The following is a 17,798-nucleotide window of genomic DNA, read 5'->3' as shown; positions in this document are numbered from 1 at the left end:
GAAGGTAGACGTCAAAGCTTTACAGTATGACGAGCATGTGAGAGACTAGACTGCCCAGACCCAAGAGTGAGTCTGTATGCATCCGATGAAGTGAGCTGTAGCTCACGAAAGCTCATGCTCAAATAAATTGGTTAGTCTCTAAGGTGCCACAAGTACTCCTTTTCTTGTATCGCAGCAGGCAGCACGCATATACTGGAACTGTCTCAGCCAATCAGAGAACAAGTCCACTGTGCAGTTACCGATTATTACAGTGCAGTTTTTTCCCAAGTCACACTGGGAGGTGTGGGGACTGGGGTGGGGGGGCCGGGGGAGGAAGTATCATGTAATATTAGAATCCAGTGTCTGACCTTTATTTTTTGTAACCCGTAACTAACTAATAACTGGGTTCTTATCCGTCACATTTTCCATATAGTTAAAACTCACTGCCAGCTCCCTTCAAATATACACCTGAAGAAATTATGTTGTAAAGATGAGTTAATGATTTCCTCTGCGATCTTTCCCATTATAGTCTCAATGTTCCCTTTCTCAAAATGGCCACCATTTCCCATAACTGACAATGGGACTAAATCAACATGACAGGATGTAAGCTGTATGGTCACTCTGGTGGCCATCGTCCCTTCCCTAGAAAGAGGCATGTGATTTATGGCTCTCAACATGCACGGCACTTACTATCATGTGGACATCCATCCTGCCCACAGATATTTCCTGAGATTCATGGTGGGGCATAGTCACTTTCAGTACAGGGTTCTCACATTTGGACTCAGCACCACTCCTCGCAAAGTTTTCTCCGTTGTGGCAGCCCACCTTATATTCCCTTACCTCAATGATTGGTTGCTGGCAGCATGATCAAGAAGGGCTGCTCGAACCTCAACCTCCATGTTGCTCACAACCCTCTGCTCTCTGGGGTGAGTGTAAATGTTAAAAATTCACATTGGACCCCACACAATCCTGGAGTTTATTGGGGCACACATCGACATGGTCTCGGCTCCTGTGTACTTGCTAGAGATTCCAGACCATACAGGACCTGGTTTCCAAGATGGTGTCCAGTACTTCTGTCCCAGTCAGGCAATGCCTTTCTCTTCTTGGCCACCTGGCGGCCTGCGCTTAAGTAACTGCCTGCAGCTATCTGTGGTTTCACTGCCTGCAGCTATGGCTCCAGAGGGTCTATTCCCCTGCCATCATACTATGGACCTTCTTCTCCCTGTTCCCCAAGAGATCCTCTCCCCCTCTCCAGTGGTGGATGGACCCAACATGGGTATACAGTGGGATGTTGTTCCTCCCTTCTTCCCCTTCAGCGTTGCTGTTCTCCATTCCATGATTTCATCATCATCCTCACACCCTCCTCCTAGCAAGCATCAATTACGGTCACAGTTCATGATATGCCCCTTAAGACATATGTAAGGCGGCCACGTAGAGTTTGTTATATACGTTCTCTTCCCAATATGCCTTCGTGTGGGATGCTGCTATGGATGCCTCCTTCAGCATGCCTGTTCTCCGTCCGATCATCATCCTCGCACCCTCCTCCTAACTCAGGTACTGCTTGTTAATCATCTTCAGTGGAATAGGGACCATCACTCAAAGAAGAGGAGGTTACTTACATGTAATTGGAGGTTCTTCAGGATGTGTGGTCAAACCTTCCCTCCTTCTCCTCTGCTGCAGATCTTAGGTTTAAGGTGGAGAAGGAAGTGAGGAGCCATCAGTCTGCCCCGCCCTTTATTGCCTTGGACGAAACCATGAGGCAAGGCAAAGGCACATGTGCGGACCAACTGACAATACTACTTTCAAAAGCTCTGGCTCTGGACCCATGGCACATGCGTATAACCCTCTGTGGAATACAATAGGAACATAGAATCATAGAATCATAGAATATTAGGGTTGGAAGGGACCTCAGCAGGTCATCTAGTCCAACCCCCTGCTCAAAGCAGGACCAATCCCCAACTAAATCATCCCAGCCAGAGCTTTGTCAAGCCTGACCTTAAAAACTTCTAAGGAAGGAGATTCCACCACCTCCCTAGGTAACGCATTCCAGTGTTTCACCACCCTCCTAGTGAAAAAGTTTTTCCTAATATCCAACCTAAACCTCCCCCACTGTCACTTGAGACCATTACTCCTCGTTCTGTCATCTGGTACCACTGAGAACAGTCTAGAGCCATCCTCTTTGGAACCCCCTTTCAGGTTATTGAAAGCAGCTATCAAATCCCCCCTCATTCTTCTCTTCTGCACACTAAACAATCCCAGTTCCCTCAGCCTCTCCTCATAAGTCATGTGTTTCAGTCCCCTAATCATTTTTGTTGCCCTCCGCTGGACGTTTTCCAATTTTTCCACATCCTTCTTGTAGTGTGGGGCCCAAAACTGGACACAGTACTCCAGATGAGGCCTCACCAATGTTGAATAGAGGGGAACGATCACGTCCCTCGATCTGCTGGCAATGCTCCTACGTATACATCCCAAAATGCCTTTAGCCTTTTTGGCAACAAGGGGACACTGTTGACTCATATCCAGCTTCTCGTCCACTGTAACCCCTAGGTCCTTTTCTGCAGAACTGCTGCCTAGCCATTCGGTCCCTAGTCTGTAGCGGTGCATGGGATTCTTCCGTCCTAAGTACAGGACTCTGCACTTGTCCTTGTTGAACCTTATCCGATTTCTTTTGGCCCAATCCTCTAATTTGTCTAGGGCCCTCTGTATCCTATCCCTACCCGCCAGCGTATCTACCTTTCCTCCCAGTTTAGTGTCATCTGCAAACAGGCTGAGGGTGCAATCCACACCATCCTCCAGATCATTTATGAAGATATTGAACAAAACCGGCCCCAGGACCGACCCTTGGGGCACTCCACTTGATACCGGCTGCCAACAAGACATGGAGCCATTGATCACTACCCGTTGAGCCCGACAATCTAGCCAACTTTCTATGCACCTTATAGTCCATTCATCCGGCCCATACTTCTTTAACTTGCTGACAAGAATACTGTGGGAGACCGTGTCAAAAGCTTTGCTAAAGTCAAGGAACAACACATCCACTGCTTTCCCCTCATCCACAGAGCCAGTTATCTTGTCATAGAAGGCAATTAGATTAGTCAGGCCAGGCATGACTTGCCCTTGGTGAATCCATGCTGACTGTTCCTGATCACTTTCCTCTCCTCTAAGTGCTTCAGAATTGATTCCTTGAGGACCTGCTCCATGATTTTTCCAGGGACTGAGGTGAGGCTGACTGGCCTGTAGTTCCCAGGATCCTCCTTCTTCCCTTTTTTAAAGATGGGCACTACATTAGCCTTTTTCCAGTCGTCCAGGACTTCCCCCGATCGCCATGAGTTTTCAAAGATAATGGCCAATGGCTCTGCAATCACATCCGCCAACTCCTTTAGCACTCTCGGATGCAGCGCATCCGGCCCCATGAACCTGTGCTCGTCCAGCTTTTCTAAATAGTCCCAAACCACTTCTTTCTCCACATAGGGCTAGTCACCTCCTCCCCATGCTGTGCTGCCCAGTGCAGTAGTCTGGGAGCTGACCTTGTTCGTGAAAACAAAGGCAAAAAAAGCATTGAGTACATTAGCTTTTTCCACATCCTCTGTCACTATGTTGCCTCCCTCATTCAGTAAGGGGCCCACACTTTCCTTGACTTTCTTCTTGTTGCTAACATACCTGAAGAAACCCTTCTTGTTACTCTTAACATCTCTTGCTAGCTGCAACTCCAGGTGTGATTGGCCTTCCTGATTTCACTCCTGCATCCCCGAGCAATATTTTTATACTCTTCCCTGGTCATTTGTCCAATCTTCCACTTCTTGTAAGCTTCTTTTTTGTGTTTAAGATCAACAAGGATTTCACTGTTAAGCCAAGCTGGTCGCCTGCCATATTTACTATTCTTTCTACACATCGGTATGGTTTGTCCCTGTAACCTCAATAAGGCTTCTTTAAAATACAGCCAGCTCACCTGGACTCCTTTCCCCCTCATGTTATTCTCCCAGGGGATCCTGCCCATCAGTTCCCTGAGGCAATCAAAGTTTAACTTGGGGGCATGCTTGACTGCTCTTCTCCTTCTACCTGTTTAGCTTAACAAAGAGAAGGTTAAGGGACAACTTGATTTCTAAAATTTGTTGTAGACAAAAGGTAATCATTCAACCAAAGACTCCTCATCTGGTGAATTTCATACAGCTCCAGTCATCAATGAATCAGTGGTAGTTAAAGGTATGTGAGCAGATAAGGTTATCTAGAGGAAGAGTCTGAAGCTATTGCCCTAGGCAGGTCTCCTGCGCATTGAAGATGAACGCCATTTTGTGAGGAAGCATGATAAATGAGGACATGGATGTTCTGTGTCATCAGCTGAGTGACTTTTTATCTGCCCAGGATTGTGTCATGGAGTTCTATGAACTAACCTCTGGGACATCTGTTGCTGTCTGTGTATTTCTTATTCTCCTTCAACTCCTCTGCTACAGAGCTGAGCTTGGAAGCACTTTCCACAGGTAGAGTGCCCAGCTAACTTGAGGGCTATTGCATTTGGTACCTGACAACTGGCATCATGACTGAAGGAAGAAAAAGAGCATCTCACTTAATGCTGCCCTACACCTTGCTGTCCCTGTCCATAACGGTGCTATAGCCATTTTTCTGCATTTACACATTAGACCGTGTGACCATGCAGGTGCTGTGTGAATCTGATTGCTTTTTTGGGACCCTATTGTTTTCCCAGATCACTATGGCCTATAGTGCCAGGCCATATCCTTATCTTGGGTCTCTGAGGGACAATCATCTCTGTCCTATGAATCAGGGCGTGTATGGCACTGCTCCACCCTCTCACAGTCAGAGGGACTCTGGCATAGGGACCAAGGTGCTTGAGGAGAAAAGGCATTTCTTTTGTTTAGCTCCATCTATTTAAATGACTGAAAGTGGAATCCAGGTGTGGCATGTGAAAGCAGCCACCTCCCAAGGAGACCCTCTGCTGTTGTCCTTTCCACCCTCTGCCATTTGTGTGGCAGAGAGATCTCAGCAACCAATACACATGTCAACCGGAGGAGATGGAAATATCTGATGCTTGGATCTCCTGGAGGAGGTAGGTGCTAATTCACCTATGGAATGGGGGCGGGCAGTTTAAGTAGTTAATACACGTGTGATTGTATCATTGCTGTCACTGTTTGTCCTTCAGTTCCTCTGCTTTTTTCCTTCTTGCAAGTTACTGTTCTGGAAACTGCCTCCAAGCAGCTGATAGGAGAGTACGTACCGGCTCCCTTCTTTTCTTTTCTTTTCTTTTCTTTTCTTTTCTTTTCTTTTCTTTTCTTGCTTTCTCTTATCACAGGAATTGCTGTACAAACCCCACTTGCCTGTTGCTGTTTAATTTTTCTCTCCTGGCTTCCATTTTTGTATATTTTATATTAGAGTAGAAGTTTCTCATTGGTGTATCCTGTGTATTTGTCCCAGTGATTCAGTGGTAGAGATAAGGCCATAAATATGAGCACATGTACACTTAGGGTGCTTTTGACTTCTCTGGAGCCTTGCTGGGTACTTGTCCTCTCATCTATTCCCTGTGGTATGCTTCTCTCTGTGGGACCCTCCATTTTAGTACCCACCATTTCTTCCTCCTCACAACTTTCCCTCTTGTTACTTTGTAGTGTGCAGAAATCTGCGACTGTTGTCTGTGGGGACCCTTCCTCCTTGGTTGCTATGAGACATAGCTGTTCTTTGCTCATGACTAGAACTGGGGGGAAAATTTTGGCAAATAAACTGTTTGCCAAAAAATGCAGTTCCAGATCAACCAAAACTGTTCACAAAGTCAGGTTGAATTAGGTGAATAGTTTCAGACAAAAAAAACTTGGGATAAAAAATTCTGAAAATGTCTAAATGTTTAGTTGGACCCAAAACAAAAACAGTTTCAGATTTTTCATTTTGGCCACCAAACCGAAAAAGCAATTATTCATCCAGCTTGATTCATGATCTAATGGGGACAGGCGTGGCACATAATCATCCCCTGCCTTATGCTGATTCATGTTGTCTCCCAGCTCCTAGAGCTGAGTTCTGTTCAGGTGGCAGGGGGGAGAGGGGGGAGTGCAGAAGAGAGTGCTCCCACCCCAGCAAAAATGCATGTTTCCATGCCAGGAACTCCAGTCTCTTTCCACCCAGCCAAAGCCCCTAAACCCAGCAAGGTCAAGATTTTCAAGCAGAATCTGAGTTCTTTCCTCCTTTGGCTTCGTTGCCAGTGATAAATATTCTATCATTGGGACTGTGGCTGATGTGGGAAAGAATCCTACTCTCTCTGTCTGAGCAATGTTAGCTCTGAAGGAGTAAAAACTCAGTACCTTCTTCTCTGGTTACTGCGCTCAGCAGATCAGACTCTGAAAAATGCCATGTCATTTCAGAGTGGAATCACACCTCAAGCAAGGAACTCTGCAAATATTCAACTACGCAAAGTTGTTAGTAATTGGTATTTTTTGTTACACAAGACTTATTATTTTATGGTTTGTTGGCTCATCCCCAGGGCAGCATTTTAGGGCCCAATCCTGCAGCCCTTGTTCCTGTAAATAAATACTGAAGGATCAGGCCCTTAATGCAGCCTACAGGGGTCTAATGTTCTGATTAGTTAACATTTGTGGGCCAACTGGAGAACACTTAGCCTGCACCTGCTTTGAAGTTTTGCAAATAGAGAACTAAAACCCCCAACAATTACACTGAACTGAGTTTTGTGGGACCCCTGGGAAATGAGTTCAGAGGAATGGTAAGTAAAATTGGAAGTAAGCAGTGGCCATTTCCAAGGGAATGAGGTTCTTTCACAATTGTAAAGCCTAGTTCTGAGTAATTGCACTTGGGTAAGGGCTACTTGTGGAACCAAGAGGTATCAGCTGAAGAGCAACATAAACCAAACCCCAAACCTTGGGCAGAGTTTTGGAGATTGTGGATCCGATGGATTCTGACTGGGGATGAAGTGGAGCAGCCATCCTGTTCTTTGCGCTGTGGCAGTGGGAAGCGACACTCCAGAACTCTCACTCTCAGAAGAAATGCCACTGCTGCAGAGGTGTTTTATTAGCTACTTTTATTATCCACATAGGCCTCTGCCTTATTCTTCATGTTGCTCATTCTTCAATGAGACCCAGGGGTCTGATGTTCATAGGGTTTGGCCACAGCAAAACACATTTGTGTCTCCCAAGCATCATCAGCAGTGGGGGACCTGTGACGACACCCTTGTTTATACAGGGAAAATGAAGGAAGTGGCTGTAATGAGTTTGCAACTGAGTGACAGAAATTAAATTTTCTACTCACTCATGTGTAATCTGGAGCTGCTCCAGATTCCTTGGCAGATACAGCGCCTTTTGTGTGGGGGGCACCATTTCTGCCTCTCACTCCTCTGTTTGTGTTTCTCCACTTCACACTACACTCCTGCATGGGATTTGCCAGGCAATCCCTGTGTCTGGAACAAGCGAGGGCAAACAAACTTTCTGTTGGGGTTTGTTTGTGTTGTCTGGGGGATTTCTTAACACCACTAATTCCCTGCAAATTGTCCACCACCACTGATGGCAAAAAGGAGATGAAAAGGCCAGCAACATTAGCCATCATTAGAATAAGAATCATGTATTCCTCCCAGCTGAGATGCATATAATTAGAAATTAGAAAAAGGTCAGATCTTGCCATTATCAACTCAATCAGCTGCTGAGTGCCACACAGTCAATTAATTCAGCATCTGTATTTTTTACAACCCCGCGCACGTATTCCATTGGACTGTAACTCTTTTTCTGGACAGATATACTACGCAGTGAAGCAGGAACATAAAATGAGAGACCCTAAGCAAATGAGCTGAGATAATTGAGAGATTTATTTTTTATATATATGTGTGTCAGATCTTTTTGCCTTTGCCCTTGAATATTGACTTTCATAAATGTGATTGTTGGATGGATGCACTGGTCTGAGGGATCTCTGTCCCTCTTTGGAGCTACACTTTTCTCGGGTCCATTTACTGAATAGCTCTGAAGAACTTAATTTCCCAGTTTGTGTGCTGGTCAGGTTGGTTTGTTGTTGTTGTTGTTATTTTTGACCTTGTGCGTTATTCCCATTTCTGCAAGAGAAAAGAAGTAGGATGTGGAGCATGGGGGTGCAAGGGTTCAATAACATATTGACGTGAACCAGTATTACTGGGGCTGCAGCAGGAGCTGAAAGGCAAAGGGCTTTCAACCTCTTCGTCTCAAAATTCACTGGAGTAGATGGGGACTAAAAGGAGTTTGTCCCCTGTTTGCCCTGGCTAACCATACTTCTGATCAATCTCTTCTTGCTATATTTATAAATTGTGCCTCATTGGCACCCGTTATTCTGTCTCCCTGATGGCTTTGTGACTCAGCTGAGAAAGCCTTCACAGTGCATTAGGACAGAGAAATGTGGCTATCTCCTGAGGTCCTCACCTTCCTCCTACCCCTTTTTAATGCCACTTTTATAAATCTCTGAGCTAGTAATGAGCAAGGCCTCATTATAGCATCAGAGTTCCAAAGGCCCTCCTCCTACTATTGCTACTGCAGGCTCATCAGGGCAATTGATGGGAAGGCCATTGAAATGTGTGTAGCCATTCAATCCAGGAGCAGTCTGTGCCTAACAGTTTGTAAAGATGAACACTACAACTTGAAAGTTAAAAAAATCCTTTGACAGGTGAAGACTTTTTGTTATATAAAACTGGCTTTATCAGCGCACAGTGAGTAGCTGGAATTTTATATATTATGCAAGATTTCAAACTGAAGCTGTAAAACTTAAAGTTTCAGTTCCGTGAGAGGAATGTTTTATGTGTACATTTTTTAACATTTATGGGTACATTTTAATGAGACCCAAGCTTTGCTCTAGGGAAAGCTTACAGCCACGTTGCTGCTCTGAATCTTGTTAGAGAGAGTGGTCAGTAGAGAATAATCAAACACATTTTTACAGCCAACGCTTAGTCTCCAAAATTTCTTTGGGCATTTCTTTTAGTTGGGATGGTAATTACAGTGAGTTTCTGCATCTCCAAATAGTGGAGATGATGACAAAATGGGGACGAGCGGTAAAAACGCATGCTGGCTCGCTCTGAGCGGGATGGTTCATTGGTTGATACTGACTAGCAAAATAGTCTTCAACCAGTAGTGACCACTTATTTGGGAAGCCTCGTGATTAGCAGAGAAACAAAAACATCACTGATTAATTACTAACTTTCAGTTGGTGAAAGTGGTCTGGATATTCGTTCATTTTCTCAGTTCAATATTTTGCTTCCTTTTTTTACCTGTCTTGAAATAAGAGCTGCAGGTACTTTGGTAAATATACTGAACAACTGATTGGTTTTGCCATAGCTTACACCTTGTCCTTAGCTAAGTTCCAAGTGCAACCTCTAGCAGCAGTACTTGGACGTGAATCAGATTGGTGAATTCCATGGCAACGAAAATATTTATTTTCTTTTACCACTAGTGACAAAAATGCCCTGTTTGAAAAGGCTGCTTTTCCACATTAGCACCAACAGATCTGAACTGCAGTCCTAAAAAGGATTATGGGGCAAATGGTACACTAGGTTATTTAATCAGATTGTCATCCTTAGCAGTTCCTAGGTAATCTTGCAGATTCTCATCCTTAGCAGTTCCTTAGGTTGCCCAATGATTCTACTAGTTACTAGAAAGCCAGTGGATATGCACTGACCTCCTCTCTTTGTTTATCCCTCTCAGATGGTGAAAGCAATTCAGGTCCTGAGAATTCATCTGCTGGAGTTGGAGAAGGTGAATGAATTGTGCAAGGACTTTTGTAACCGTTATATCACCTGCCTCAAAACAAAGATGCACAGCGATAACCTACTCAGGAATGATCTTGGGGGGCCCTACTCCCCAAACCAGCCCTCCATAAACCTACACCCACAGGTAATGGCTGAAAATGTCCACCACACATGCTTTCCTAGAATCTCCCCTTGGGCCTTATTGTTCTACAAACAGTTTCACTCCATTATATAGAGTTCCTCCTCATTTTGATCCAGTTGCCAGAAGGTGTGTCTTCCTAATGGGCTGTGTGAGCCTGGCAGAGGAATCCTGGAGATTTAAGACACTTTGGTTCTGATTTTCAGAGGCACTCAATATCTGCAGCTCCCATTGGCTTCCCATTGTACTTGCTCAACAGCTCTGCAAATCAGTCAAAAAGTGTTTCCAGGTGGGCTCTAAAAATGGAATCACCTGAAAACTAGGGGCACTGTTGAAAATGTAAGTCTTAATTTGTGTGTGAGTGAATGTGAATATATGTGTTAGAAAGCAAATGACCCATGTCCTGCTCACCTAATGAAAAAGCACAAAGCCATAGGAGGAAATGGTGCGGTGATTGAGTGTGTTTCACTGGGTTGCTCTGAATGCCATCCTGCAGCAGAGCACTCTTTCATAGAAATGTGACTCTAGTGGGTGACTGCCACTGGCTGGTAGAGTTTTAACCGTGAAAGTTTATGGATGATGAAACTGAGATGTCAGAGAAAGTATTGCATATGGCTATATGTCAGTATGCAGTGCTAGTTACAGAGGGGGCACAAACTAATTAGAACCATAGGAAATTCTTAATGCTTGTCTATATGGTGAATTAGTGCACAGCAAGCTGAGGAGTAAATCTGCAGTGTTCTAGCATGCTGCACGCTAACTGTCTGTGCGCTGCGATGTACTGGTGTTTGAAACCCTGCACACTAACTCTGCATATAGACAAATCCTTATCCTCACTTTGAAAAAATTTTAAATAAAAAAACAGATTTTTGGTTACATTTTAAAGTTTATGGAGATATAAACTGTTGAATTTGTCAATTATTACCATAGAAAAAGGGGCAAGATTTTGTAGCAACAAAAACCTGGCACAAAAATTTCATGACGCCTAATCTCTATTAACATTTTTTTAAGCAACCCCTTGTTCTTTTTCCTCTCACTGAGGTCAGAGTTTGTGCATTTGAATTGCTCTCCCGGATTTCTAGTAGCAGATGTTGTGCCCTTGACAGAACAGTAATGCAGTGAACGTCCTTTCACAGCTCTCACTAGTACTGTACTGTCTTTTACCTCTTCCTTCAGAGGCAACACAGATAGCTGCTGGGACAGGCATCAGAGTGCATTGCTTCTATACTATTCCATCCTGCCTGCTGACCACTAGCTTAGTGTCTCAGTGCATCCTAAGGCTTTTTGTAGGGTTCTTTGCTTGAAATTTCTGTGTAGGTGCTGGATGAGTAGCTTCCCCAAGAAGGGAAGCAGGAAGTCAAGTAGTAAATGGAAATCCAACCCCAGTGAAGCCCATGAAATGGAAAATCAACTACATCAGGCAACATGTAAGAAGAAAATTAAGAGGTTAAAATAGAATTTGAACTGTAAATAATTCAAGGTATTTAAAAATAACAAGAAATTACATCTAGCAGAAGCAAGATGCCTGCAAGAGGATCGGTGGTTCCATTACACCACCAGGGAGAAATTCAGGAAGTTAAGGAAATTGCTGGAAAGTTAAGCAATTTTCCCCTCAGGTCTGGTCTATACTTAAAACTTATACTGGCATAGCTATGTCTGTCAGGGTGTGAAAAAACTACAGCCGGTAGCAACATAGCTATGCTGACAAGCACCCCAGCGTAGATGCAGCTATACTAACAGAAGAGAGCTTCTGTCGGCATAGCTAACATTGCTTGGGGAGATGGTGTTACTACACCAACAGGCCCCTTCTGTTGCTGCGTCTCCACTAGGGGGCTATGCCGGCATAGGCCCTGTAGTGTAGGCACAGCCTTAGTCTTCACTACAGAGGATGTTGGGGAGATTCTTACCCTGGACCTACTCTTTTCAGGTAACAGCAATGAGGCACTGTCAAAGACTGAAGGGTCTGAAGAAGAGGTGCTGGTACAAATTAGTAACCTGGTCTAAATAAAAGAAAAGGAGGACTTGTGGCACCTTAGAGACTGACAAATTTATTTGAGCCTAAGCTTTCGTGAGCTACAGCTCACTTCATTTTCCACAGTATGCATCCGATGAAGTGAGCTGTAGCTCACGAAAGCTTAGGCTCAAATAAATTTGTCAGTCTCTAAGGTGCCACAAGTCCTCCTTTTCTTTTTGCGAATACAGACTAACACGGCTGCTACTCTGAAAACTGGTCCAAATAGTGACACACAAACGTTCTGAAGGAGGTTCAGCATGAAGTGACTGAGCTGATAGCAAAAATACGCAAACTCTGATTGTCATCGGCTGCTATACAAGAGAGTTACAGGGTAGCAAAGGTTGTATCTCTATTTTTGCAATGTGCTTGGAGGGATCTGGGGAATCACTGACCAGTGAGCTGAATGTCTGTACATTGTAAATTGTAACAGTTTATGAAATATGGAATTATATTAGGGGGTCGCACACATCATTGCTTGTGCAGGCCGAGTGCATTGCACCCACCAGGAGCTCTTTGCACCCGTTCTCCCCCCTCCCGGCTACCCAGGTGCTATCCTCCCATCTCTTATTTTAGGGACTCCCTGCAACTCCCCCATCTGTCCCCTGCCAGGGGCTCTTTGTGGACTCCCATTTCTATGCCCTCTTTTCCTGCCTCCCCCTCTGGAAGGGGGGTTGTGGGCCCTCTCCCCCATAGCAGGTTTCCCTAATCTCCCTTCAACCAGGGGTTCTGTGTGCCTCCCATTCCACCTGTGTGCCCCCATTCCAAGGTCCCCCTCTCACCCCCATAGCAGGGACTTTGCATGGGTCCTTCTCCCTCCCTTTCTCCAGTGCATCCATTCCTCTCTCCCTGATTTTCTACAGATCAATATGGTTCTGGCCATTGATGCCTAGGACACTCCCTGAAATTTTGGAATGGATCACATGCAGGATTGAAAAACCATAGTTTTTACAGACAGACAGACAGACTGGCAAACAGCGAATGCCATGAGAGGTCCCTTCTGGCCTTAAACATCTGTGAAAATTTCAGCTGAAATGGCCCAAACCAAGTTCCATCCAGATGTGTCTTGGGACGTAAATTCAGTGGATTTACATTCCATGTTTGTGTTAGGTGAAGGGGAAAAGTGTAATCTGCACTAGTGCCATACACAGGGCCCAGTCCTCTCCTCCTGCCACAGACGTATTCTGCAGGGGTGGGGCTGGCAGGCCCCCAAGATGTAGGACTTGGAGTTAACATTCTTTTGAGATGAGTCAGGCAGCTGCCACCTTCTTGTTGCTGTTGTTGCAGACTTAGGCAGACCTCTCTGCCTTTAGTGACACTCATTTCAAACCTTTTTCTGCTATCAAGATCACTAGAAACTTTCAATGGATAGCTATGATTCTGCCTGAGTGCCTGTGTCTTAATGTGACCTGCATATACCATACATTCCCAAAGTACCTCTGCAAAATGACCCAGTCTCCAAGAGTGCTGTGCTTCCAATAGGACTTCAAATATTTTTATAGTAGCTCTTGGAATAATGCAGAGTAAAGCACTTTCCTCAAATAATGGCTTCCCAATGTACACTGCACTAAGCCATGTTTAGTTCATAAACGTGACAGTGTGAGCACACCTTAGTTTGAAATGTACAAATGATTTTTGTCTTAAATCTGATATTGAAGGCTGCATTATCAGATTATTTGGTTACACAACATGGCATTTTCCTTCTTTCTTTTGAGAAGAGGGGTTTCTTTTCTGTTTGTGTTTTAGTCCCACTGTGTTTATGACCCTTTCATGGCATCTTTCTGCAAATTGTTGAGTGTTTACTAGCACAAATATTTGTGAAAAGCAAATCTAAAATCCAAAGGTTTGATATCCACCAAAAGCAAATTTCAGATTGGATATCCAGACATCTAAAAGTACCTCTGTGCAGTGTGTAAGTCATCCAATCAAATTAAAAAATAATACATGATTTGAATAATAATTATGAAGTCGGATAGTTGAGCTACTAAGGACTTGTCTACATGGCGTGGCAAAGCCCTGGAGAGGGATGTGATTTCTATAGTGCTCTAACATGTTGCATTCTAACGGCCCCATGTAGACCCTACTGGTGCACATTAAAAGGTACTTACTTCAGGTTAACATAGTCTACTTTAGGGTGCAACATGCTAGAGTGCTTTACAAATCACACCTCTCTAGAGCACTTTGCTATTCCATGTACACAAGCCCTAAGTAATAGTGACTACAGTACAATTGTGTTCAACATTCCCAGGGGAGGGATAGAACCAAAACCTAGCACTGTGACACTCAATTGTAGAAAGAAGGATTTTCAAACAAATGACAAAGCTTATCAAAAAAGCCATAAAATCAAAAGGAAATTGAACTCCTTCGAGTCAGTGTGGAGGCTATTTAAACATTCCTTAACAGAGTCACTGAATGCCCCCTAAGCAAAAAAATAAAAACAAAGCATAGAAAGGCAAACAATAAACAAGTCTGGTTTAATGATAACACTATTTCAGAAAACAGGTATCCTTCAGAAAATGGAAATCCAAACCTTAGTGAAGCCAACAGAAATGAACAAACTAGAGCAGGTGACGTTCAAGAAGGAATTGAAGAGCAAAGAGGGGATTTGAAGTGCAGTTAGCCGAAGATTTAAAAATCTCCCAAGAGATTCTTTCCAGACAACAGAAGCAGGAAGCCTGCAAGAGGGCTACTAGGGCACAGGACTGTCAGGGATTGAAGGACCAGACTGTGGCCCAGGCTTTTGCAAGGAATTTACAGAGGATGAGACATCTTCCTGCTCTGGATGCAGATGGATTACAAACTCTATGGGGCTGCTGTCTGTCCCAGTTTTGATTGCACCCCCTGGTATGTTAGCCAATCCAGTCAGCACAGGGGACAGGATAGTTATCTGCTTCTGGTGAAGCTGCTGTAGAGTACTACCACCCAAGAGAAGGTGAGAGCAGGGAAGGAAGGCACATGACTTGCCCTAAAGGAGCAACTAAGGAAGATCATGACATTACTGAGAAGCTAAATGATTTCTTTGCCTCATTATTTACCAGAGGATGCCGGCCCATGCCCACCAGTTTCAGAAGGGTTTGTACTTGAGCCACATCTCTGCGGCTGCTATCAGGGCTACACGGCTGTTTATACTCATGCTAGCTCGATGAGAGCTAGCAGAAATAATGTCCACATGCAGGGGAATCACAGCCCTAGCTGATAGTATAGACAGAGCCTAAAAGGGCTGAGCTGATCACAAAAAAATGCAATTCCTCAATAAACTCAACATTTATACTGGAGAACAGGAGGGCAGCCACTGTTGAACCCACCTGGAAAAAATGCATAGACTGCATGGACGTGTCTAGGCTGTGATAATGCTAAAGCCCGAGGGCTTCGAATCTAGTCAAATGTTTGACTGTGTCAACTAAAGGAGAGCCAGAGTAAGAATAAATGATCATTTTCCAAAATAGTACAAGGCTACAGATTGGTGTACTGTGTTAATTTGATGGAATATACAGGCCTAAAGCATCAAACGTGTTGACATGACCCTGTCATTGTCCAGCATTGAACAGTGTTAAACCAGATTTGGTTTAACCTCAGCCTGCTCAGTACCATGGCAAACACGCCTTTAAAACTCCTTGTAACCTTTTATTACAGATAGAGAAAGAAGGGAAAACAGTTAAAGCCTTTGAAATGCAAGGTATTAAAGAAGACTTTCATCTTAACAACATCTCTTATTCCTTTCCCTGGAGAGAGTTTTTAGAAAGAGCATCCCTTTCCCACATCTGACAGTTTCTGATAGTGTTAAGGATGACACTAACTGGCCTTTCCAGGGAAAAGAGAAGTTAGTTGAGCTGGGCTGAAGCTGTTACTGTCGCGGCTGTTGTTAAAGTCTGATCCCATTTCCTAAAAAAACAAATCCTGACAAATACACACAAGAAGGAGCAGGCAAAGAACAGCAAAGATAGAAAAGGCAGGTTCTGTCTCTGGTGTTGGCCCTCACTTGCAGCCAAACTGCTGGACAAAGACAGGCCATGCCTATGGTGTTATCAGCCACTCCAAGACCTGCACACAGCATCAGGCTGTTTGGGGCACAGTTTTGGGCTGCTTTTCTTGTCACAGTCTCACAACAGTGTTGTGAAATACAGTCTTGGCTGGCTAAGCCAGACTCTTATTGGAAGAGTGATAGGAAAAAGAAGAAATAAGGTGGGGAAGGAAAAGAACACATGGGGAGGGGGACAATGTGTGTGACAAAATCTCACGTTCCAGGTGGTATTCAGGTTTTAACTAGAGCCAGTGGAGGTGCCGTGTCATCTGGCTCCCTCTCTCTGGCCTGGTTGGGTCAGGACGTCTCTGAGAATTATGACAAAGACAGTCCGGCAGTGTCACAATAGATTCCAGGGTTCCAGGAGACAGTGATGGTGGCAGCCATTACGGTGAATCTCGCTCTTTCCTGTTCTTTTGTCTTCCAGTCAGCCATTGTCCACATCCCTTCTAGTTTCCTTCCCAAAGTCTTTTATTTTAAAGGCCCCAAAAGGGTGTGATGGATGGAATAGCCCATCCCCTCATTATTTTGTTCACGAGTGAGGCCTGATTTCTGACACACCGATCTTGGTTCACTGATTTCCAGTCCCATGCTTCTCTTGTTTACCAGACATGATCGTAACTCAGTCCTTGAGTTATATTATTAGGACTTTTTATTTAGACTAATTTGGTCTCTCTGTCACTTTTTTGCACCTTTTCCCATAATTTATGTTTGGTTATTGTGACACTTTATGAACTTTCACTCAGTTTTCATACTTGAACTCACAGTTAGGGTGAGTCTGTCAGTCCAGTTATTATAACCATGCCCCAAAGTGCTGCTCTAGCACCTGTTCGGTTTTATTTATTTTTTTATGGTCTGGAAAAGGAAATGAACAAGTGCAGTGTCTAAATTTGCAAATAACTCAAAATTACTTAGATTAGTCAAGAATAGAGGGGACTATGAGGAACTCTAGAAGGATTTACCAAAGCTAGACAGTTCGGTACGATCATGGATGGCAGATTAAATTAATTCAAAAGTGTATAGTAACGTACATTTAAAGGAATAACTGTAACTAATCAGGGAAAGGGTCAGGGAGTCTTTCTGCGCAGCTCAATGGAAACCTCTGCTCAATGAGCAGCAACAGGAAAAAAAGTTAAGGAAATATTAATAGGTATTAAAGTAAAAAAAAAGACATTATGGTCATTTAGTCTGTCCTCCTGCACTACCTAAGCCAGATGATTCCTTCCAGTGACTCCTGCCTCACGCTTGAACCAGAGCCCATTTTTTAGAAAAACATCTCATCTGAATGTAAAGACTTTCTGTGGCAGCGAGTCGATCGCATCCCATGATAAGTTGTTTCAGTTGTGAACTGCCCTCCGTTAAAAATGTACACATTATTTCCAGTCTGAATTTCTCTAGTTTAACTTCTAGTCATTGGATATTGTATCATTGTCCACTAGATCAAAGAGGCCTCTACTATCAGAATTTTTCTCCCTATGCTGATTTTTGTAGCCCGCAATTAAGTCATCTATTAATGTTCTCCTTGACAAACTCGATCACCCCCACAATGCTGTCTCCCCTTCTCCACACCACTGTGCTCCTTTCACATCCCCACACTTGGGGAACTTGGGGCATCCATGTCCCATGCTGCCTTATAGCACTTGTACGCGTGTATGCAAAACCCATGATGATTGAAATCCACCTTCAGTGGTGATGATAGCAGGAAGGGGAAGGTAGGAGGCTGTCTCCATCACCTGGGTTCCCGTGGAATTGTACCAGTGTCAGTCACTTTCTGGCAATATTTGTGAGCAGCAATATCTGTGATGGTGGTGTCTGTTTGTTTTCCCGTGTAAACTAAAATGCTTTGTCAAAGGCAGCACAACTGGGGAAACAAACCTACCTCAAGTCCATTCGCTTGACATCTTTATACTTTGTTCCTGAAAATCTCCCCAGTGTACTGATG

The 17,798-nt window shown here is 44.1% G+C and overlaps 1 protein-coding gene across 6 annotated transcripts in view; it reads left to right on the top strand.

Annotated features, from left to right (window-relative positions):
- The window catches only part of PKNOX2 (PBX/knotted 1 homeobox 2), a 711,797-nt gene that overhangs the window by 532,278 nt on the left and 161,721 nt on the right, over window positions 1-17,798 (top strand). For all 6 annotated transcript variants that reach the window (XM_037882447.2, XM_037882446.2, XM_043534121.1 and 3 more), the window contains one exon: window positions 9,642-9,830. In XM_037882447.2, the coding sequence (XP_037738375.1) occupies window positions 9,642-9,830 (189 nt within the window). The remainder of the gene's footprint in view (window positions 1-9,641; window positions 9,831-17,798) is intronic.

The sequence above is a fragment of the Chelonia mydas genome, chromosome 22 (assembly GCF_015237465.2).
Source record: "Chelonia mydas isolate rCheMyd1 chromosome 22, rCheMyd1.pri.v2, whole genome shotgun sequence".
Taxonomy (NCBI): Eukaryota; Metazoa; Chordata; order Testudines; family Cheloniidae; genus Chelonia; species Chelonia mydas.
The sequence above is the reverse complement of the archived record's forward strand: the minus strand, read 5'-3'. Positions and strand labels throughout refer to the sequence as shown.